Consider the following 21,271-nt stretch of genomic DNA (forward strand, 5'->3'; position numbering starts at 1 on the left):
CGGCTTCTCTTAGCCAATCACCGGGTAATCTCCCCGGTGGGTCAACAAGGCAGTGTCTCCCCCTGCCTGGGTTGACGGCAACTATTGAAAGGGCTATTGTGCCTTTTTAAAGTTGCAAAAATAATTATAATGTGCAGAGAATTGTCAATAAATTTTTTTTTTTTATAAAATATTTTTTCCAAAATTTGTTTCTTTCATTGTCTGTTTTCGCTGTGTTCACACATTACATTTATCAACTTTTTTTTTTATTTAGCTAACTCAAATCACCTATATTGTTTTTCCCACCTTTGATGGTAAGCATTGGGCCACGTTTAATGGTAAACATTGTTTCCATTGGTTTTATGTAAGCATTCAACTATTATCCAGGGATCGAACCCTGGATGTTCGGCATACCGCGCCGATGCTCTACCAATGAGCTATGAATCATATGATGTCAAGTTGGCTTTTTTCTAGTGGCTTGCGGACTTGCATTTACACTTAGAATAAAACTGAAATGCAATACTGCAAAATTCTTTTCTACATTTATTCTGCTTCAATTTTATACATCTACTGAGGTTTGAACCCAGGGTAACAGATATCGGAGCTAAAGGCTCTACCACAGAGCTATGGACCTAATGAATGCAATAGACAGATAAACATATAGTTGTGAAAGACTGCATAAACATCCTAGACGATAACATATGATATGCGATAATACAAAATTTACATATATCTCGTGGCTCAATGTTAGAGCATCGGCGTTGCACGCTGAATGTCTGGGGATCGGTTCCCATACGAGTAAAATAAAATACAAATAAAAAATTACTTCAGAAAACATCCAGGTATTACACGTTGTTCCTTGAATCTAAGTTGAAGAATTCCAAGAGTGTAATAAATAATAATTGAATACTTACAGATAAACGATAAACCAATGGAAACAATGCTTACCATCAAAGCTGGCAAAAACGATAAAGGTGAATTGAGCTAGCTAAATAAAAAAAAAGTTGATAAATGTAATGTGTGAACACAGCGAAAATAGACAATGAAAGAAACAAATTTTGGAAAAAATATTTTATAAAAAAAAAATTTATTGACAATTCTCTGCACATTACAATTATTTTTGCAACTTTAAAAAGGCACAATAGCCCTTTCAAAAGTTGCCGTCAACCCAGGCAGGGGGAGACACTGCCTTGTTGACCCACCGGGGAGATTACCCGGTGATTGGCTAAGAGAAGCCGGAAGAAGAGCCGAAGATTTGGAACATTTTTACTGGAGCGATTAACCTTTAGTTCGGATTTGTGGATAGCCACGTCGCCCTCCGTGAACACATCATCGGACTAAGCGGACCCCCACGTCCCCTTTCCGGCCAGAGCCCTCCAAACCTCGGTATATGTTATTTTTATATATACCGTACAGTAGGGGCATGACCCCCTACGGGCTTATTACGAGTCAAGGGGAAACGGGGCTACGGAAAGGAAGGGAGCCCAGATATGCACTTCAATTTATGAAAAATTAAATACCGTTTTTAAATGAGAATCTGAATGAAGTATGGAAATTCCATGTAGTGTATCCAAACATAATAATGTATTCAGGACCTTGCCCCAAACAAGAAACCTTTTCTGATCAAAATTTATTGTTCATCTATAATAAGACAGTAAAACACCATTAGGCATAAAAACTCTTAATTCATATATATATTTCATACCTTACATGATTCGTGAGTTGATTGCGAGCATATTCTTCTGTCAGAAGCTTCGGAAGAGACATTTACGATTTTCGTTTACGCTCACCATGGATGCTGGAGACTAGACATTTAAAGTTAAGACACTTTGCCCAATTCCAACAGTTTTGATTCTTACTTGTAAGTTGTTATTGCACGAGAATGCAGCGACGAAATCCGCGGTCTTTTTGCTGTTGACAAAAAGGATAGTCTTGGCACCACCGAGATCTTGTAAAACTTCGATCAGCTTAGCTCTCTTATCTCTTTTCGAGCACTGAAAAAACAGCTGTTCAACATCCGGATTGGTGCCACCGACAATGCCTGTTGTGACGAATATGTAGTCTTCCATGTACGTCGCAGCCAGCGCTTGCACTTCATCTGGGAATGTAGCCGAAAACATACAAACACGACGGATTCCCTACAGAGAAACAAATAGTATTACATCAGTAAAATCTCATACTCAAAAGCCATCGAGAACATACTTTCGGATGCATCGTTGGATGATTGACAATTTTTTCAACATTGGGACCGAAACCCATATCAAGCATTCGATCAGCTTCGTCAAAATTTAAAACCTGACTCCCGAGAAGTCAAATACTTCACGGTCGAGAAAATCATTGAATCGCCCCGCGGTCGCGACAAAAATATTGCACCCAGCTTGAAGATTTGACCGCTGATGCCTCGTGAGAGTTCCTCCATATATAATCACAGACTTTAAAACCGAACTGTAGGAGAATTTACACGCCTCGCGGTGAATTTGAATGACCAATTCACGAGTGGGTGCGACAATTAAAACTTCTGGCTTTTTCCCCATGGCATGAGACGCACCAACAACACCTTGTTCTAACAATATGTTCATAACCGGTACCAAGTACGCCGCCTGCATGAAAAAATGTAAAATTTTTAGATGACTTAATCAACGAATATCATGAAGGGTTTGTTGAGTATCTTAGATGCAATTGGACCTTTTAGTAGTCGCAATCACCGGCGTGCCCACTCAAAATTACTTTTACTTCAACTTACCCAGTTCATACCGACCCATTCGAATCAAGTCAGTACGAGGGCATCAAGGTTTCAAAATTACACAGCGTTAATTAGTTGGATTACCGTTTTTCCGGAGCCCGTGACCGCACAAGCAATTAAACCTCTTTTGGCAAGGATAACTACAACTGAAGCTTTATGAACAGGTGTTGGTTTTATGTAGCCAGAATTCTTAATGTTTTGAAGTAGTAGTTGGTGCAGGCCGGCTTTTTCGAATGATGTTATGTATTGAAGTACATCTTTTCCTGTAGCCTAAAGCAAACGCAATAGATATTTAAAAAAAATACAGTTTCGAGAAATGGCTTAGATGGAGGACGACTTTATCAAAATTTTTAAAGTGTTCCTACATAGAAGATGCCCTTAAACAGTTCCTTTTCATCACATGTCACAGCTTCTGGAATGAATTGCTCATGTTGCTTTCCATCTTCCGTCAATTCACTGAAGAGATTCGGGCAGCCTTTCAAGGTGTGGTCAGCTTCATTACACTAGGAGTAAAACAATGAACACTGGAACATAAAATATTTTTGTGAAGATATAATTGATATTTACATCATAACAGTTGCTGCCACCAATGCTTCCTCCTTGAGGAAAATCCCTTGCTACATTGCCCTCTTCTTCATTAAAAATGAGCACTAAAAATGATGTTTCTTTTGTTTTTTGTTTATCTCATGGCAGGTACGACTTCCACCACCGCCGCGACCCTCTTGTGGACAATCCTTCGAGAAATGTCCCCCTTCCCCATACTATAAAAAGCACCAAGAAGTTAAGTTCGAACACATGTTTCGATATTTTCATCTTACTTTGTGACGTCAACGGACCACTACCGCCGCCCCCACCAGCTTGTGGACACTCTGGCAAAATGTCCTTCACACTGTTAAACAAAACCACAATTTAAAGTAATCACACTAGGAATACAAGAAAACACTTACCTTGTGACCCTGGACAGAAAAAATGTAGAACAAAATGAAACAAATAAGATTATATAGAGAGGTCAAGAAGTAAAATCTAGCGAGGACGGTCTATCTAGCGAGTAAAGGTAAACTAACTAAAGGCAGACTACACGCGTTAAGCCAATCTAAAAATATGCCTGAAAAAAAAAACTGTCCGATGAGCCACGGTTTAAGGCGCCTCTTGTGGACGCAAAAGTCATTACGAGAAATTTTATCCGCCACAAACTAAATGTTTTTAAACATTTAGAGTACTTATCCAAATGAAAATTTAACTTAAGAAAATTAATATGTTTGAGTAATATAAAGACGTTATTGTGTATTATTTTCACATCGCAACAACCAATAATGACTTTATATTACTCAAACATATTATTTATACCTAAAACAAGCAATTATTCTCATTGCTATTAGAATTACATTCATTATAATTGCTGCAGCACAAAATGGAAAGTTAATAGTTAATAGTAATACTAATGAAGTTAAGTAAGTAGAATATAACAAAATAGTTATTGTATAGTTATATTTTAATAAAATAAAGTTATTAATTTAAAAAATTATATATTTATATGGCTAGAATTCGTAAAGTTGTATTTAGAAATTAAGTAGGAATCTGGCCGATAGATGGCCATAGCTGTAAAAAAGAAAAAAAAGGCCGAAATTTTTTTTTTTTTTGGGGTAAAACGGATTGCCATACTATGCTACTCAACTAAGACAAATAAGAAAAAAATCAACTATTTCTTTTCGGAAAACGTGAATTTATATCAAAAATTTTCTGAATTTCATTAAGGATTTTGACCCATAAGTTTGTTCTAGGTGATCAACGAATAGATTACACAATACGGAGACAGACGTACAATTGTGTGCCGATCGTTTTTTAAAGGAACACATGAAAACTATTAACATCGAAACAATTTTGGATCCGCTTTTTAAGCAACTTTAAAATATAAACGTAAAAAAAAAAGAAAAAGGGAAAAGCCATAACGACTAGTAGAAAGTATACGCTACCAGTCAACGAGAATGGAAATCGAAAAAAAAAACAGGCCTGGGAACTTGAATACCAAATCAGGAATTGAGACTGCGATGAGATGGCAATAGTACAGACTTCACCGCGACGACTTCGTTAAGGGACTAACATTTTTAAATATCAGGTAGTGTGCTTTCCCTTTTTCAACATGAACTAGGAGAAAATTATTTCCATACAAACTATTGCTAATTTTTGCCCAAAACTAAATCAACACGGATGTTGGGATTAGATGATGCTAGTTCAGCTCGAGCTCTTGCAGCGCTCTTGGCAACTTCTTCTTCGTGCATCTTTAAGGTATCCGAGTACAATGGGCATTTCGCATTTTTAGGTTTGGACGGTACCGGTGTGCTAGGCTGCTGAAGTGGATTATTCGAGAAGTGGTTGTAGTCCTTAATCTGCTGACGGCAGATGTAGCACATGATTGCACCACATGGACAAACCTAAAGTATGATTTAAGAAATGAAACAAAACAATAAAAAGCGGAGGAAAAACGTAACAACAACAGCCTTACCATTTTATTGCAACCATCTGCTTTGACAAAGTTCTTTTTGCAGCTAGGGCATTGGCGTACCAAGGCTTCCGTCATTTTGGTCTCCACGTAATGAGTGAGTCTCTGCTTCATGGCAAATTCTTCGCACCGCAACGGTAAATGATTGGACTCACGACATTGGCGACACGATACTTTACAGCACCCAGGGTTTTTACATGTAAATAAACGATCGTTCTCTCGAGGCACTTCGCAATATTCACAGAATGGACATGACTCTAGCCCTGTGATACGATGGAGTTCTGATTAAATACGGACTATCGACTTAACAACCAATGTTATTTAATACCTTCAATACCAGCAGCAGACACCTCTTCGGCCTGTCGCCTTTTTTCCAAACAGCAAAAAATTGACTTTTTTAGCACCTCCTAGTGTTTCAAACGGTAACATCAACATTTGAAATTTAGGAATAGTTCAATAATATTACCTTGAGATCACGAAGGGTATACTCGGTGGTGCATTCAGGAAATAAGCATGGAACATGGTTTTTCATCAAACCAATTAGCTCTTCAGATTGCCTGTAACATTATTATATATTTACATGTATAACTAAGAAATTTATTGGTGCTGCACCTACCGGCTGACACAATTTCGACACACTCCATGGCCCATGGAACAATAGATGAGATCAAGATAAGTCAGTTCATCCTCACAGCAAATAGGACAATCAAGCAAAGTTCCGTTGGCACGTGCAATAACCACCGCGTCTTTTCGCATTTGCTCTTTGTTCTTCAGGTAAATATCTATTTCCGGTTGTAGGGCGACAAATGCAATCTGGTGAACGTTTAATCACCAGTAAACGATAGTTCATTCGTGCAACAAAACAAACACAGGAAGAAATATAAAAATACCTCTTGGATTAGAAACAAATCTTTTGCTGTTCCAGTGCATTCATGAGCAGTACGCTTTGTTTTCCTTTGATTAGTCACTGAATTTGTACGAAGTTCGAAGTAAGCCGGAGTATAATGATAGTTTTTGTTGTGGAATACTCGGCGAATATTCGTTAAACTTGCAAATCTAAAGTCCTTTTTCAGTTGATTAATAGCTTCCTCACGATATGCCTGAAACGACACATGCATTACTACCCTGTTTCTATACTATGTGGTTTAGTTGAATTTTGTTTTCCGGATTTACCGCATCAGTGACTCTGCTGTCGTCTCTAAAGTAAGTGAGAGGGTTGTCGTAAAGTTCCAAAAATTCTTCGACTGTGAAGAACTTGTTAGCTAAAATGTTATATTCTTTTCGCCGATTGTAGTCAGCTCTTGTGGGGTATTGCATATTTCCCTCCAAAATCTCAGTCAGGAAACTCCTTATCCTTTCTTCGTCACCTTTATACAAAAGAAAAATAAAATTTCATAAACGGCAATAACATCAATGTTTAAAAGACCTTGAACACTGTTCACTTTTTCCTCCAAAAAGTCTGGATCAACGTCGGGAAGAGCGCGAACGAGAAATTCCACTTTTTCGTTAATAAACTTGTCGTAAACATGTTGAAACAAACGTTGATGTTCCGCTTCCATTTCTACTGGTGGATTCCAAAGTATATCCTTTTTGGGTATGGTCAGAGTCATGTCTGATTTCATTGAAGCAAGATACTCTTCCAAACGCCAAGCAGACTTTCGCAACGTTATGAACTCGGTTGCCTTGAAGGCGGCAAACTTGACATTAATTGCTGGTATGGTGCTAAGCGTAGCTTTGTGAAATTTTACTGATGTTGATTCGAGGGGCTCTTTGGAACTCAAATCATCTTCCGCGACAGTAATGGGGTGAACACCATTCTGTTCACGATGCCTATACTTGGATTCGTAGCTGTTCCCTTTCTTTACTGGTATCTTAGCGACAGTAGATGAACTTTTTCTGGGGGCTGTGTCACGCAGAAACTGATCGAACATTATCTACATATCATGTTTAATATAAAATATATTACCTGAGGGTGGCATTGAAATGCGAACAGCAGTAGGTGCATGGTACGTAACTACACCTGCACGGACTGTTTGATCTACGGTGCAGGTATGATAGGAATTTATTACAATATTGTCAGAAAAAACATAACTTTTGGGAACTAACCCATCTATTCTGTTACCAGTTCAATTATTTAAAATTTCATTACCTGGATTAACAACTGTGGCAGTAACAGAAACGCGAAAGCGATCTTCTCCAGCTTTTGATGGCGACACTCTTTTAGCTTGGCTTTTGTCTGTGGAGGCATCTGAAATGGGACGTTTATTTCTGTTGAGAACCACCAAAGGGGCAGCACCAATGATACCCGACGTCGATGGTCGACCTTGATCAATCACTATAACTTCAGCTGCAGTATTATCCTTCGTGACGGCTTCCAAATCAATAAAGGCTTCGGGATTCCGTATTTTAGTTGGTCTTTGCAACTCTTCCCACCTAACAAAATTTGTTTTTTATGCTGTCAGTAATCAAAAGAAAACATTTACCTTTGCTGCTGCATACCAAAATGGTGTCCAACTGGCAGATCTTTGCCCAGCATAATTTGTAAATCCAAAATAACCAAATCGACACGTTGATCGTCTGATTCATATAGTTGAAGAAGGGCGACTAAAATATCATTGTCAACCACTTCATTTAGGGCATTGGCACGAAGAACCTCACGAATACGCGCGATGTCTTCCATAAAGGCCATATTCTGTGAAACATAAAAAAAATTTATTTATTCAAGTTTAGTCAGAATTTTTTCTTTTTTGTAATTAATAATTCATGGCATCATTTGTGTGAAGCACAAAACTGAAGTATAGTCAAGAATTTGAATTTGAAAAGGCTAAGGACCTCCAAGTGTCAAAGATGATTATAATCCTATGAAGAAAGGGTGAATTTATGGTGTTTCTAAAAAGGGTTGACATTTTTTACTTGCAATCTCGAAAATGGCTTTTGAAAAACCGTTAGACTTTGAAAAAGAATTTTCTAGAATAGTTCTACTGCCCAGACACAGAACAAAACAAGGCACTTTATTTTCGGCAAAATAAAACCTTCGTACAGTCCCCAGGAAATTCTAAAGCTAGCTGTAAAATAGTTCTTAGTTCCTTCCTCCTGTTACCCAATAATTTCCCCCATAACCAGCACATTTTTCTCCGTTTTTTGTTTTACCCTATTAGAGCAGATAAAAAACTTGTGCACCAAAGACTAAAGTTACCATAGAAATATTATGGCAGAATGGTTTTCCCTGAAGAACTAGTAAACAAAGACTGTGAATCACCCTGCAAGACTTATGACTATCAAAGCAAGATAAAAATTTAAAGTGTAAAATATTAAATGAATACCTACACCTAATCGAGATCATGAAAGACTCTTGACTGTCACTAACAAGACTACCACATTTCTTTTCATATGCTCCTAATCAAGTACGTTCTTGGAAATGTTTCTTAACACACGTGTTTGTTTTGGTGAACATTCTTTGGACGTTGTCAGATTAGACAACAACTACGCACACGGATATCTTATTTCGTCATAATAATTTTTAAATATATCGAATTGTTTATCTTACATTTTTTTTTCCGGGTACGATAATTCTTAGCGATAATGGGGCGAAGAATCCGATTTTCATTCATTTGATACCGTCCTAGAATTCGTGAGAAAATTACACTTTTAAACATGTTTATTTTTAATGGTACGCACATGATCAAAAAAGTTAGGTAATTGACAAATCGCTTATAAAGCCACACACCAATAATGGAAATTACAAAATGCAAATATAGTCGACTTGTTCTATAATATCGTTTGAAGTGCACGCAGAGAAAAATGCAACTCACACGATACTAGACATTTTCATCATCTCTCAGGATTTCCATTCATTCGGCGTCGCATCAAGCAACATCAGACAGGCAAAAATATAAACGAAAAAAAAAATTATAAAGTAACGAAATAAATTAAAAAGAGGACATGTTTCCGGTGGATAAAATTTTACAACGAATTTTACGGACATATACGTAATCGAAATGTAAATCAGGACGCATTTGATTAATCCCAGTATTTTTTTTCACTCAGTTTTTAACAGGTTCCTTGGACTAACTAATTCTCGTCACCTCAAGCACTGGTAGAGGTGGTTCACGGGCTGACGATGACGCCGATTCTTGTTTGATGTTCTCTTTGAGGAAGAGGTTAGTACTAGTTGATTTCCTGGCTACTGGTGTAGTTCTCGGAGATTGCTGCGGTAGGTTGGGTGCCTCTGTGCTTTGTTTTTCCTTAACTTCTTTTCCTGCTCCTTTGGAAAATGACTTTGATACCCGGTCAAACACGCAATTTGAAATCATTTTTTACCAGTGGATTCGCTTGAAGGTGATTGGGCAGGTTGAGATGATTTGTCTTTCAACAGAGATTTCATGTTCAACTGGACGCGATGTATTGTGATTCCTTTAGAGAGCCTTTCGACTATTTGACTAGGCGAATCTATGCTTTCAAGCTGCCCTTGTAAGCCTGGATGGGCTTCTTTCCAGTGCTGGAGAGCTAGTGTAGGCGTACCGAACAGCATGACGCAGTGTCCGCACTTCCATACTTGTTTATGCTCGACAACATGTTGCTGCGCTCCTGCCAATGAGATGAAATATTTTGAGCATATAGGACATCCGAAGCGGATTTCCATCACTGCAAGTTCCGGTTTAGGTGTTGATGTCTGAAATCAAAAACGATAACGCAGTGAATTAAAACTAGAAATTTTTGGAGTAAAAATAAAATTTTAGATCGAGGTAATAGACTGAAATTCTTACAGATACCGAAGGTGCATTGCCGGCAGATTTCGCAGTAGGTGTCGTACATGTGTATCGCAAAGGAATGTTGCTTGGATGAGAAGCATGATGTCGAATGACCTAAAAATTCAGATTGGATAAAACATCGCAATTTTTCAGAATTTGTGAACGCAACAGATCCTACCTGGCTTTCCTGTTGAAATTTAGAGTTGCACCATGCACAAGCATAAGTTGGTTGATTTGCAGATGGCGCTACTACAAAGACAGTTTGCGCGTTACCAGAAGTTATTGGGGCCGGTGTTTTTGGAGTTAGTTTTGGAGGCTGAGATTTGATTGCGACTGACGATGATGGTGTGGCAACAGTTTCCCTCGTTAGTGTCAAATTCTTTTCGACTCGGACAATCTTTGCAGCTGGCCCTGAATCTTTGCCCTGAACGTCGGATGTAGCAGGTTCCTTTTGCTGGTTACTTTTCACTTTGGATGTTATTCGGAATATTTTGATAGGGCAATTAGGATGTAGGGTCTTAGAATGCAAGCGCATTTCTTCATAAAGACCAGGTTGCACAGGACAAAGTTGACATTTGTAGTAGATCTTAGCTGACTCCGGTTTAGCTGCAGTAACCTCAAGTGGGATGTCACATTCAAAATCCAATGGCAAGTCAGATGACGAGTGAATCCGTTGCCAATGGAGGTTTATGCCATGCTCGTTAACCGCTGAAAATTTGCAATGTTTACAGCGATATGGGTTGGGTGTTTTTGTCCGACCTTTTTTCAATTGTTGCAACTGTATAAGTTGCGTTGAATTCTCCGTTTCAGCGCCCGCAATCGTTAAACTTTCCATTTCATCATCGTCAGTCGCTGCAGTTGGCAATTCGTTGGTCTTCGAATGCTTTGATTTCTTTTGATGATTGATCAATGACTGTTTGGGAGTGGCTTTAAAACCACACTCCAGACATATCTTATTACCAGTTTTTGTGCTGTCACTCGCATGTGACGCCACCACATGCTCTTCCAGAAGCTGTGCGGAACTGAAAACAAGCTGGCAAGATTGGCAGTTCCAAGTCTTTTTAACTGGTGAAAAACTCGTTTCCGCCAAAGGTTCAAGATTCACTGTGATCACTATGGGCTTTTCGGGACAAGAGGCTTTAGACGCGATCGGCACTGGCGCGACTGGCTTCTTTAATTTGACCGGTGATTTGGTCGGAGATGCTGGAGCAGAGGTGGCCGGAGAAGCCGGAAGGCTCTTTTTGGCTTTGCTGACATTGGGAATAGCACCTTTCAACACCTTTAGTGCCTCGGTTTGAACTTTGATGACTTTTCCTACCTACACGTCCCCAGAAAACCAAATAATAAGAGTTGAAACAGCGAAAAATGTTAACCAAACGACTTACCCAATCTTCGAGTGCTCGATTCGAAGTAATTTCTCGAATGTATGCACCAGAATTGGGATGCTGCTTTCCTACATGACTCAACGCCAGCGCACGACTCCAGGCTCCTTCGTTGCAGACGGAACAGAGAAACTTTTTGTAATCTAATTCCCTGTAAAGATGTATCTTCAAGTCACGCGCTTGGGAGGCACGATAACTGTTGCATCTTGGGCAGCTGTATTGGCCCGTAGAGGCACATGGTGTACCATAACGTCCATACACTGGGTCATCTTGCATCAGTGTTGTGGGAGATTCAGCTTCGTCTGCTACATTAATTTCCTTCTCATCCAAAAGAATACCGCGAATGTGACGTAACCTATTTACGTCCTTTTTCCAGAGCGGTTCGAAACTGGTTGCGACTACAGGGGCCGATTCCGATTCGCTTGTGGCTTCGCTGGTTTCCACCCTTTAAAAATCCAAATATAACTTTAGTCATCAACAGATCGGCAATCAATTTGAGAATACAATTTACTTGTAAAAGAACGTGAGAACTTGAACATCTTGGTTTGGATGCTTTGATGCAAAATGTCTATCAAATTCAGACCGGACGTTGCATCGGACGGGGCACAAGGCGCACTTGTACTGACTTTTCACGCCGTGGTTGGACTCGACATGGATCAGCATATCAGCTGCGGAAGCAGCCACTTGTTTACACAGACTGCAATTCCAAAGTGCTGTTTGTGCGCCTTTGTCCGCATTCTGCTGGTTGATGTTTTGTAACCGTTTAACCTCCGCATCGGTAGGATCACGAACAAGTATTCGCCACGGTGGACGATTAGGATGTTTCTCTTTAAGATGATATTCAATATCTTGTTGGTGCCAATGATAAAAGGTGCAGTGGCCACACTTGAAGAGCTGGGGACCATGCATTTTCAGATGACCACGGAAGACCTCTAAAGACATGGGTTCATCATCATTTTTCTTGCAGTGCGTACAGGAGAAGGCACCGTTCTTGTGCAAGGCCTGGACGTGATACTTGAGCATATTATCGTTGACAGTCAAATAGCTGCAACCGTTGGCACCACAAACGTAACGTAGGTGATCTGGAACGAAAGCAGGTTCGAGGGCCTTCTCGGCTGCTATAGCATCGTCAAGTGCGTTGGAGTTTTTCATTTTACTCATTCGCTCTTTGGTTGCCGGTTTTTCTTTCACGTGTGAACTGTAAGCCAAGTTGGCCATCTTGTCAAACATTTTGCCCTTCGACGGTGTTTCGAGGTGAGGAACTGGGTTGACAGGATCTTGATCAGGAATTAATACCCGAGGAATGATTTCTTCTCCCTCGCTCGATGTGGCATTGGTCATCTCGCTACACTGATGCATGGAAAGATGACGCACCATATTCGTTCTGACGTTACTCGCGTAGCCACAATGTGCGCATTTGACTTTGGCAGGTAGGATGGCTTTCATTGGAATCGTTTGAGCATCACGGCACGTGAACGCTTTCGTAGTGCCTTTCTTGCCGGGCGATCCTCTCGTTCTCAACTTCAATCGAGCAATCATTTCTCGAGGATAAAGGGCGTGAAGAACATTTTCACTGTTTGCTTGACCAGGGGCGGCTCCGATTGGCACCTCATCTACGACATTGACACGATGAGCCGTCTTCATGTGCTTACGAATTTGGGCAGCTTGATTGGAACGATGGGAGCAAAGACCGCACAGGAAACGTTTGACGCCGTGGGATCGCAGATGTTCAATCAGGTTAGACACCTGTTTGATATTCTTCCCGCAATGGCGACAAGTCAACAGGCGTGAATCTCGGGCTAAATCACACACCAACAAATGATCCTGTGACGAAACATTGTATATAAATTAGCTCAATCGAACGTTTCAAAATTTTTATGTATTTCACGAACCTTAAAGCTAGCAGCGGTTTCAGCCGTCTCATCGCAACCTATGTTTCCACACACGTATAGTTGACGCCCAGCCAAACCTTCCTGGTGATCCTCTAGTTCTTGGTCTGGCGATTCTTCGTTTACTTGCATAGCAGTGGCAGCGGGTGCTTCGTTCAAAGAACTAGACGAGTTCTCATCTTCGGCATCCGAAACTATGGTAATGCTTTCTGTCTGTTCCTTGGATTTAGCTAATTCTTCTTCTCCAAAACCATGAAATTCTGTTTCCGGTTCCTTTGTAGTTGATGGGTTTGCCGAACTTCCTTCTTCTGACACTGCGTCCCCTTCTCCAACGTTTGACGGGATGTTCGTTTTTTCTTCAATTGCTTTCTGATGGCTATTTTCGGCCTCCGACATAATTTGGACATCTTCTTCCGGCACCAACGGATATTGCACGATTCGGATCTTTTCAAATAGTTCTCTGAAACGTCGGTCAAAGTCAATGTTGTGTCTTTGTGAGTAGGTACTCGACAATCCCAGTTTCCAGTGATCCACAAGGGTCGTGTTTGGCGCCGCGGTCTGAGAAGAGCGAATTAATATTTTTCCTTGCACAGACGGATGATGGAGGCATTGGTGAATGAGCGCGTCGGTTGGTAGGTCAGCCCCCCAAAGGCAAAAGGCACATTGGAAAAATCCTATGTTATGTATGCTCATATGATGAAAGATCCCAGCGTAATCGTTATCGTTGCAGGTAATTTGTTCGGTGCATAATCGGCAATGAAGATGCTTCAATTCTGGATGACGACTTGAAATGTGCTTGATGAAACTATCATCAAGAATGCAAGCAAATGTGCATTCGTTTACGCAACAACGGTATCGCGGGACTTGACTCGGCGCCATTTCATCCATTGCTGATGAGCACCCGCTGGAAACTACAGTCTTGCAGGTTAACGCGTGTGCGTTCGTGCCTGCATGGCAGATGATGGTATGGATATCGACGATTTTTGACCGTCTGGCGCGAAAAAAGCAAGCAGAACACTGGAACTCGCTCGATGCGTGAATACCTTCGACATGTTCAACCAGTTCCATCGTAGAATAGGCGACAAAAGGACAATAGCAGCAGAAATTGAAGTCTGGGACAGTCAGCGTTTCGCAGACAGCCGCAGTTTCTGAGAGCATTCGATGCTCGAAGACTGGCTCACTTGGATGTGTGGCGTTGAAGTGTTTTTTATGCCATTGCAAGTGCTGTCTGAAATCTTTGGCGGAGTCGCTTGAGAAGATACAACGATAAGCCATGCATTTGAACAAGCAACGAATGCGTACGCTGTCGAGCATCGTCTTGTAGATTTCTGCATCCTTCAGTTTGGCGGCAAATTTGCATCGATCGTGATTAGTGCTGTAAGGGAATTTAACATCTTCTTTGGCCACCGTTACATTCGAATGAAGATTGATGGAAGAAACAGGGTCGAGGCTATCATCTTCATCGACGTCGTTTAAGCTTACAACGCTTTCAATGCGGAGAAATCCCTCCGACTCTGTGGGCGCTTCAATTTGTTCACTGATTGCGTCGTTTTCTTTAACAACAATTTCTTCTCTGGTAGGTACGATTTCCTGAGTTGCCACTTCTTCCGCCTGATCCTCCCCTTTTTTTCTTGCAGATTCCAATTCGGATTCATTCTTTAAAAAAAAAAACATATATAAGTAAGGTCCAAATTTGACGTAACTATAGCTTACCTCAGAATCTTCAATCTCATCCTCATTTTCTTCTTCTTCCTCTTCCTCCTCTTCTCCTTCTTCCTCCTCCTCCTCTTCTTCCACTGTTTCTTCTAGGTCGTCTTCATCCTCAAAGTCTGTCGATACATTTTCGTCAACTTCCGACCCACCAAGCTTATCAGTCAGCTTTGATATGATCGTTTCTAACATCGCATTAGGCTTCCAAGCTTCAATTAGAAGGCGAGGATGATCATCTTTTGTCGGCTGTTCTATACTTTCGTTTTCCTTGACAGTTTCAGCAGCAGGCGATTCCTTCTCGTCCTCCGTGGTTGACAAATCGTCTTCCGCAATAACGAGGCAGCCGCCGTCTTCTTCATCTGTATTCGGATTATCAGGCAATATGGAGAGTTGATTCTCAAGTTTTCCAGATGACGTTTGTTGCGCTTGTTCTGGGGTCTCCGGATTAGCAAGTTTCTCTGCCAGTGTTTCGATTAATGAAACCGAATGTAATTTTAAGGATTCGGTAAGTTCGCCCTCATCGAGGTCAGTATCCTCTTTGACAGGTTCCAAGACTGGACACAAAAATACTCCTTTCTCCTTTTCAGCAGGGATACTGACGACCACAGTTTCATCATCAGTTTCTGCTTTTTGGGATGGGACAGGTTCTTGAAAAACGCTGATAAGGTTGACCTTTGTATGCCCATCGCAGTCTGAATGTAAACCTAGATGGCGTACTAGACCCTCTTCACTGATCTGAACGTAGCGGCAAGTTTTGCAGACAAATCCAGATATCCACAGCTGCTGATCCACTTCCGGGAATTCCTTAGTCGTGTAAAATAGGCCATCCTGGGACTCGTGCATGCTATTCATATGATGCTTGATGCCGGCCTTGTGAGCAACTTGAAAATTGCAATAGTTGCAACGATATCGAAATTCTCCAGTGTGTCCCGCAACGTGATCTAGCATATCAAAGAAATTGTTTTCCGTGAAAGTGCAGAGGGAACACCGGTAATTGCAATGAGATGGAAGGGCGTGGATCATGACATGTTCCATCAGTTCGCTCCGCTTGGACGTGTGGTAGCTGCAAAGCTTACATTGCACCGGGCTGGTATAATTTGGTCTGGCAGGAATCCAAGACAAATCAGACAACAGATCAGAATCTAGTTTATGCTGTGGTTGGGTAGAACTAGCCGAATTCTGAATATCATCCCAATTACTTTCGGGAACAGCAATGTAGGGATTTTCTAATTCGGGATGTTCATTCACGTAGTGATGGACAATCTTCTGCCCTAGGTAAGAACAAGTTTGGCATTGAAAATACTGGTCAATGTGGTTTTCTTGCTCCGCGTCTTCGTACATGGATCGTCGTCCGCGCAGAGATAAATGGGTGGGAACCAACGGTTTTTTCCGCTTTTTCGCTTTGCCAATTGGACCGTCAGGGCTATGATCGATACAGGACGTGTTCTCTTCAGCCTTTTTGAAGCGGATTGCCCCTTTTTTGGGACGGCCCCGAATACTTGTTTTAGCATGAATAGAGTTACTTGATAGGTTTGGCGATTCAGTTACACTACTAGGTTCTACAGATGACGAATAAGTGCTTCCAGAGTCATCTAAATTGTCGTTTCCTTCTTCTGATGGCGGCACGGGACTAAACGATGATAACTCTTGCATTTCATCTCCAGCAGCTTTTCTTTTTCTGCATCGCTTTGTTGATGGAGGTCCCGTTTTTTCATTGCGCTGTTCACCATCTTCCGAAGGTGGGTCCACCGCTGGTTGGGACGATTTTGAACGGCACCTTCGACTGCCAAGCTCCAGACCTCCCTTCATGAAATCTGTGAGATCTTCGCGTAGTCGTGCCAATTCAAGCGGCAATGAATTACGAGGTTTTCCTTTCTTTTTCCCCGAATGCTCAGCAGGCGCTAGCGATTCACTGCAAGTCAAATCTTTAGACGTCCCTTGTTCCACATCTTGAGTGTCATGGGTTTTTTCGTCGTCATCCTCGGATACGCCAACAACTGCAGTATCGCATGATGATGTCACAGTCACGTCCACAACTTGAGAACGATTAGTGTCACTGCAAGGTGGAGGAATAGCAGTGCTATTCTCAATAACATTTGAGTCTGACAGAGGGGCTGGACATTCTTCCGGAATTTTCGTTGGTGATCCGGCCAATTCATTTGCAACCGTGTCGGAGCACGCATTGGTCTTAAGTCGTTCTAATACCATTTTGGCGTCATCTGAAGGGAGGTTCTTTTTTAGGTAATTTTCAATCACCTCTAATGGAATGGGAGTATTATCTTTTGCAGCCTCTACTTCATCAATTGGTTCCTTATCGTGTCCAGTTGCAGTTTGGGGGCAATTCTCGTTCGTTTCCGTACTATCTTGGCTAACTTCATTGGCTGGCGCAGATTCAGATGAGATCACGGTTGATGCATCAGCTTCTGATGAGACTTGTTTTGCTCCTTTTTTCGAATTATCCGCGACAGGCGCCTTCTTTTTAGGAATTTTGTAGGACTGAACACCATAACCTCGGCCTGTTTGATTCGATTTGGATGTTCCACTATACAAACTGTCTAATGGAGACACAAATTCATCCTGAGATCTCACACTAGACCCACTAGCGTTATCGGCTGTGGCTACAACCTTTTCAACATCTTTTTTTACATCAACTTGATTGCTGTTGTTTGCTTTTGAAGAGTTCTGACTACTTTTGGGCGATCCTGCCGGTATTGGCATTTTGTTCGGTGGCCGTTGGCTTCCCCTCGAATCAGCGGGAAAACGAGACAAGCCAGGTGTGGAAGATGTAGGGAACCGCTGTGTAGTTGATGTAGCAGGTGGATCTGGAACTAACTGGACAGAGGTGGATGGATTAGGGGCCGACTGTGCATGCGTGGACGAAACCGATTTAGCTGAGTTAGGAGGCAAAGGGCCAGAAGGTTTGGATCTATTTGCTAGACGAGGGTCCTCCCTGCGAGCCGGGCCTTGAGAAGAACAAGCTACTGGAGGCTGCTGTGATGACGTAGAATTCGACTGATAATTTGGAACTCTTGGAGCCGTTTGGGAATGGGACGTTAACATTGGTGGGTTAGGAACAGGAAAACCAGCAGAACCTGGATGAGCTAGAAGTCCTTGTCTAGAAGACGTGTCATTTTGACAATATTTTCTTCCGGTCGTTTTTAACGAGTCGCGGTCATAACTCTGCTGGGAAAGAAATGGAGGTTGGTCACGGCTTAACCAGTTTTTCCCACTATGGCTAGGTCCGTGGCGTACTCCTTGGCGATCTATTCGAGGGTTTGTCAACAACGATGACTCGCCAGTTCGGAAAGAATTTGCTGAGACATTGTGACCTGATATGGGTTCACGTAAGTTGTCATGTGTTGCCCTATTTCCTGGTACAATTCTAGAGGCAGACGATGAAAAATGTGGATTTTGACTGTTTGTTGGCGGGTCCCATCGAGTTCCAGGTCTTGCCGAATGTAACCCTGCATGGGGCGTGCTGAAGAAACCACGGCCCTGGAATGATCTCTCTCTTTCTGCGGAGTGGGTTCTCTCACGACTATGAGATTCCCAGCTAGGTTGAGAATCCCATTGGTTAGGTAACTTTGACTCCTCATAATGTCGTGGAGGCCCTACGCGTATGGAAGATCGATCAACCACATAACGATCAAATCGAGATTCGCGTTTAGGGAAAGACGTTCCCCCGTGCTGCACATCAGGTGAAGCCCTGAAGGTAACTCGTCGCTCTTCCAGCGAAAGTCTTCCATTTGCTATCGACTGATCATATGCCGGGCGATAATCTTGGTCCTGGTTTGAAAATGCTTGTCCTCTAGATGCAGTCTGAAGAGGCATAGTAGGTATTTCTACTGGTTCTGTTCGTAGAGGGCGAGAATGACTTGGACGAGGTTCAAGGGATGGAGAATGCCTATAATTGTCCCGATAAACCATTGCGGAACTATTAAGGGTAGGATTGCTGCGCAAGTCAGAATCTGCCCGTTGGTTGGGAATTGCCTTAGGTATGCAATGCTGAGAAAAACGTTCTGTTTCCTCTGGACTGGGGCTTCTCGGGGTCTCGTGATGATCTACACCGCCTCGATAGTGTTGGGGATTGTCAAATCTAAATAACAGAAAATCATGAATTCCTGAGATATCATACAAGTTATAACATTGGTGGAAAGTGAAAACGGGCCCAACCTGTTGTTTTCATGGCTAGTGTGTGGGTGATTTCCTTTTCTCTGTCTCTGTTCATCTTCCTACAGAGAACAAACACTATAAGTTGCTTCACATGAAGGCATTAAATTTTAACTGAATTTTTCTCATACCTTCCCAAATTTTGAGTATTGCATTCTGCAGAAGGTTTCACATCTTTCAAGTGTTTCAGGTCGTAACCTACCAAAGAGAATCAGAAAATGAAGACATCCATCCTTACCTATGCCAAGGGTTATCTCATTTTAAAATTATTTACTGTTCTCTGCAACGCTCTGCATTGGAAATTATGGCAATGAGCTGGGTAATTTTTTTCCCATCTTCAGGTGAGGAAATGTAGTATTCCTTTGCACGTTGCAAGAATGGAACATATTGCTGCAGTTTCACCAATCTTGCCTCACATTCAGCAGCCATGGATGTGTTCATTTTAGCTTTGATTTCAACATGTGATCTACAAAAAGAAAGAGAAGTGACAGTCAGTAACAACTGAGAATGGCTTCAGCAACTAGACACATTTTTTGCAGTTGAATCATCAAAAACAGGTCTAAACTGCAACACAGCAGATACTGAAATGTAAAGTGACATGGAAAAACTGTAAAAACATGCCTGCTCAATAAGTAACCATGTTTAGATAGTGTAACTTTTCGAACCTAGATGACAAGAAAACATTTCAACAAAGACGAATGCTTTGGTGTTCGTGACGTTGAGATGTTCACCAAACTCGACTGTCATTAAGATGAGAAATGAGAGACTTGGCGTTTAGAAATAATTTTGCGTACACTACCCTTTCCTAATACTTATTCAAGTAATTTAACAAAGCGTTTTTTTTTTCACTATTCGTATTTTTGGGTGAGTTTAACTAAGGACTTCGGATATAAGATGAATTGACAATAATGCAGTAGTAGTCACGTATGGCATAGGATGAAGAGACGATGTAAGTTAATATGCCTAAAAAACATGGCGGCATGCTACATTAAAATTATCACTTTAACTGATGGAAGTCAACAGATTAGTATTGCAATTACTGTTAAAAATCACCTCGTGGTTTTCCTACGATTGCTGACGTTTAACGTTTCTTTTTGGCTGTACAAAAAAAAACGTTTATGATTCACCCTATTGGCCTCGAGTGATGACGCCGGGCCTGCAAAAAATGGGTAGTGGTAAATTGGTAATTAGGTCGTGGAATGTGCCTTTCTTTTTTTGGCGTATTTCAAGTAAGTCTCAAGAACTTCTGGTTTCTGAATCTGTTCGTAGTGATCAAGAGAGAGCTGACTTCCGGCCGTCAATGGCAAGTGTGCTTCCAACTATAGGCAGTAGGAATGGGAAAGGTTGCCGTTACTCTTGTCCTTTACTCATAAAGAACATGACGTCACATACTTTAAAGATACGTTTGAAAAAATAGCTGAGGTAAGGCTTTCGTTCATTATTCACGTTTGTTGAACTATTCCCAGTTCTAAATGCATGCCAGTTTAAGGGATTCAAGGACATTGGCGATCTAAACAAGCTAGATGACTAATACTGGTTTTTTAAAAAGTTGATCGATAAGTGTTCTTTCTTGGAACGAGAAAATCGGCGTACCTCCACTACATTCGATTTTCATGACATGCTACGATTACTTATTTCAGTCTTCTATTTCGTATGCACTATAATTACGATAATTCAACACTGACTTAATGGTTTTCCCATGTTTTAGAAATGTCGGCCAAGAGGAAGAGACAAATATAATGGTGGATATACCGTAAAGTACTCGAGAGCAAAAACAAGACCTGACTCACAGTCAAGTTCAGGTCGATTCTTTGTGGACAATTTGCAACGACGCCAAACTTGCCCATCCATTTTTGGATATCCGTGGATCCATTTTTGAATAAATATAGACTCCTCGCTTTTCCTACGTGGTCTCCATAGTGATTTGCTTTACATGCTGACGAGGGATCGATAAAGGTAATGCTTACTCAACTTCTTTTCAAAAACCTTGCCGTAATTTCTGTTTTGCAAATAGAAACTTTGATATCCCATTTACGTGGATAAAAGTACCAAAGCATGGGACCTCACAGATACCGACGAAATTTCTTTGTTGAAGTTTTTAATGGCAGATCAAGCTTCATCGATCTTGGATTGTGCATCACTGCTAG

At 41.2% G+C, this 21,271-nt stretch overlaps 3 protein-coding genes and 1 long non-coding RNA gene across 5 annotated transcripts; all 4 read right to left on the reverse strand.

Annotated features, from left to right (window-relative positions):
• Positions 1-1,694: 1,694 nt before the first annotated feature.
• On the reverse strand, positions 1,695-2,504 carry LOC132088590 (probable ATP-dependent RNA helicase DDX4). Its single transcript, XM_059497658.1, has 3 exons — positions 2,182-2,504; positions 1,839-2,117; positions 1,695-1,784 (listed from the first exon to the last, which is right to left on the reverse strand). Exons 1-3 carry the CDS (start codon positions 2,245-2,247, stop codon positions 1,725-1,727), a joined length of 405 nt encoding a protein of 134 aa, XP_059353641.1. The 5' UTR covers positions 2,248-2,504; the 3' UTR covers positions 1,695-1,724.
• Positions 2,505-2,644: 140 nt separating this feature from the next.
• Positions 2,645-3,613, reverse strand: LOC130686847 (uncharacterized). Its single transcript, XR_008999984.2, has 4 exons — positions 3,541-3,613; positions 3,290-3,483; positions 3,088-3,225; positions 2,645-2,992 (listed from the first exon to the last, which is right to left on the reverse strand). It is a non-coding gene; the product is annotated as an uncharacterized LOC130686847 (long non-coding RNA).
• An 876-nt stretch (positions 3,614-4,489) lies between these two features.
• Positions 4,490-8,668, reverse strand: LOC130686834 (E3 ubiquitin-protein ligase RNF216-like). The gene is made up of 12 exons (XM_057509999.2): positions 8,550-8,668; positions 7,706-7,914; positions 7,372-7,655; positions 7,189-7,260; positions 6,649-7,125; positions 6,396-6,589; positions 6,113-6,322; positions 5,839-6,035; positions 5,689-5,779; positions 5,551-5,629; positions 5,226-5,485; positions 4,490-5,154 (listed from the first exon to the last, which is right to left on the reverse strand). The coding sequence occupies exons 2-12, from the start codon at positions 7,909-7,911 to the stop codon at positions 4,900-4,902; spliced, it is 2,325 nt and encodes a 774-aa protein (XP_057365982.1). The 5' UTR covers positions 7,912-7,914; positions 8,550-8,668; the 3' UTR covers positions 4,490-4,899.
• Positions 8,669-8,862: 194 nt separating this feature from the next.
• Positions 8,863-20,549, reverse strand: LOC130686831 (uncharacterized). Of its 2 annotated transcripts, none has more exons than XM_057509993.2 (12): positions 20,178-20,549; positions 19,399-19,590; positions 19,256-19,322; positions 19,128-19,186; positions 14,958-19,050; positions 13,248-14,900; positions 11,867-13,179; positions 11,359-11,800; positions 10,152-11,291; positions 9,989-10,087; positions 9,543-9,894; positions 8,863-9,486 (listed from the first exon to the last, which is right to left on the reverse strand). In XM_057509993.2, the coding sequence occupies exons 2-12, from the start codon at positions 19,563-19,565 to the stop codon at positions 9,290-9,292; spliced, it is 9,582 nt and encodes a 3,193-aa protein (XP_057365976.1). In that variant the 5' UTR covers positions 19,566-19,590; positions 20,178-20,549; the 3' UTR covers positions 8,863-9,289. The 2 variants fall into 2 exon arrangements, with proteins under 2 accessions (XP_057365976.1, XP_057365978.1); XM_057509995.1 differs by lacking the exon at positions 20,178-20,549 and adding an exon at positions 19,790-19,931.
• Positions 20,550-21,271: the final 722 nt, after the last annotated feature.

This window comes from Daphnia carinata, chromosome 2, assembly GCF_022539665.2.
Source record: "Daphnia carinata strain CSIRO-1 chromosome 2, CSIRO_AGI_Dcar_HiC_V3, whole genome shotgun sequence".
In the NCBI taxonomy this organism is placed as follows: domain Eukaryota; kingdom Metazoa; phylum Arthropoda; class Branchiopoda; order Diplostraca; family Daphniidae; genus Daphnia; species Daphnia carinata.

What these genes read in the sequence shown, in the direction of transcription:
- LOC132088590 (XM_059497658.1), bottom strand. Translation starts at nt 2,247, where the DNA reads ATGCTTGATATGGGTTTCGGTCCCAATGTTGAAAAAATTGTCAATCAT. An exon ending in ATCCAACGATGCATCCGAAA is followed by an intron (nt 2,118 to 2,181) that starts GTATGTTCTCGA and finishes GTTTCTCTGTAG; the next exon opens with GGAATCCGTCGTGTTTGTAT. An exon ending in CGTGCAATAACAACTTACAA is followed by an intron (nt 1,785 to 1,838) that starts GTAAGAATCAAA and finishes TTAAATGTCTAG; the next exon opens with TCTCCAGCATCCATGGTGAG.
- LOC130686834 (XM_057509999.2), bottom strand. Translation starts at nt 7,911, where the DNA reads ATGGCCTTTATGGAAGACATCGCGCGTATTCGTGAGGTTCTTCGTGCC. An exon ending in ACAGCAGAGTCACTGATGCG is followed by an intron (nt 6,323 to 6,395) that starts GTAAATCCGGAA and finishes GTGTCGTTTCAG; the next exon opens with GCATATCGTGAGGAAGCTAT. An exon ending in ATTTGTTTCTAATCCAAGAG is followed by an intron (nt 6,036 to 6,112) that starts GTATTTTTATAT and finishes AACGTTCACCAG; the next exon opens with ATTGCATTTGTCGCCCTACA.
- LOC130686831 (XM_057509993.2), bottom strand. Translation starts at nt 19,565, where the DNA reads ATGAACACATCCATGGCTGCTGAATGTGAGGCAAGATTGGTGAAACTG. An exon ending in AATACTCAAAATTTGGGAAG is followed by an intron (nt 19,187 to 19,255) that starts GTATGAGAAAAA and finishes TGTTCTCTGTAG; the next exon opens with GAAGATGAACAGAGACAGAG. An exon ending in ACCTTCAAGCGAATCCACTG is followed by an intron (nt 9,487 to 9,542) that starts GTAAAAAATGAT and finishes CATTTTCCAAAG; the next exon opens with GAGCAGGAAAAGAAGTTAAG.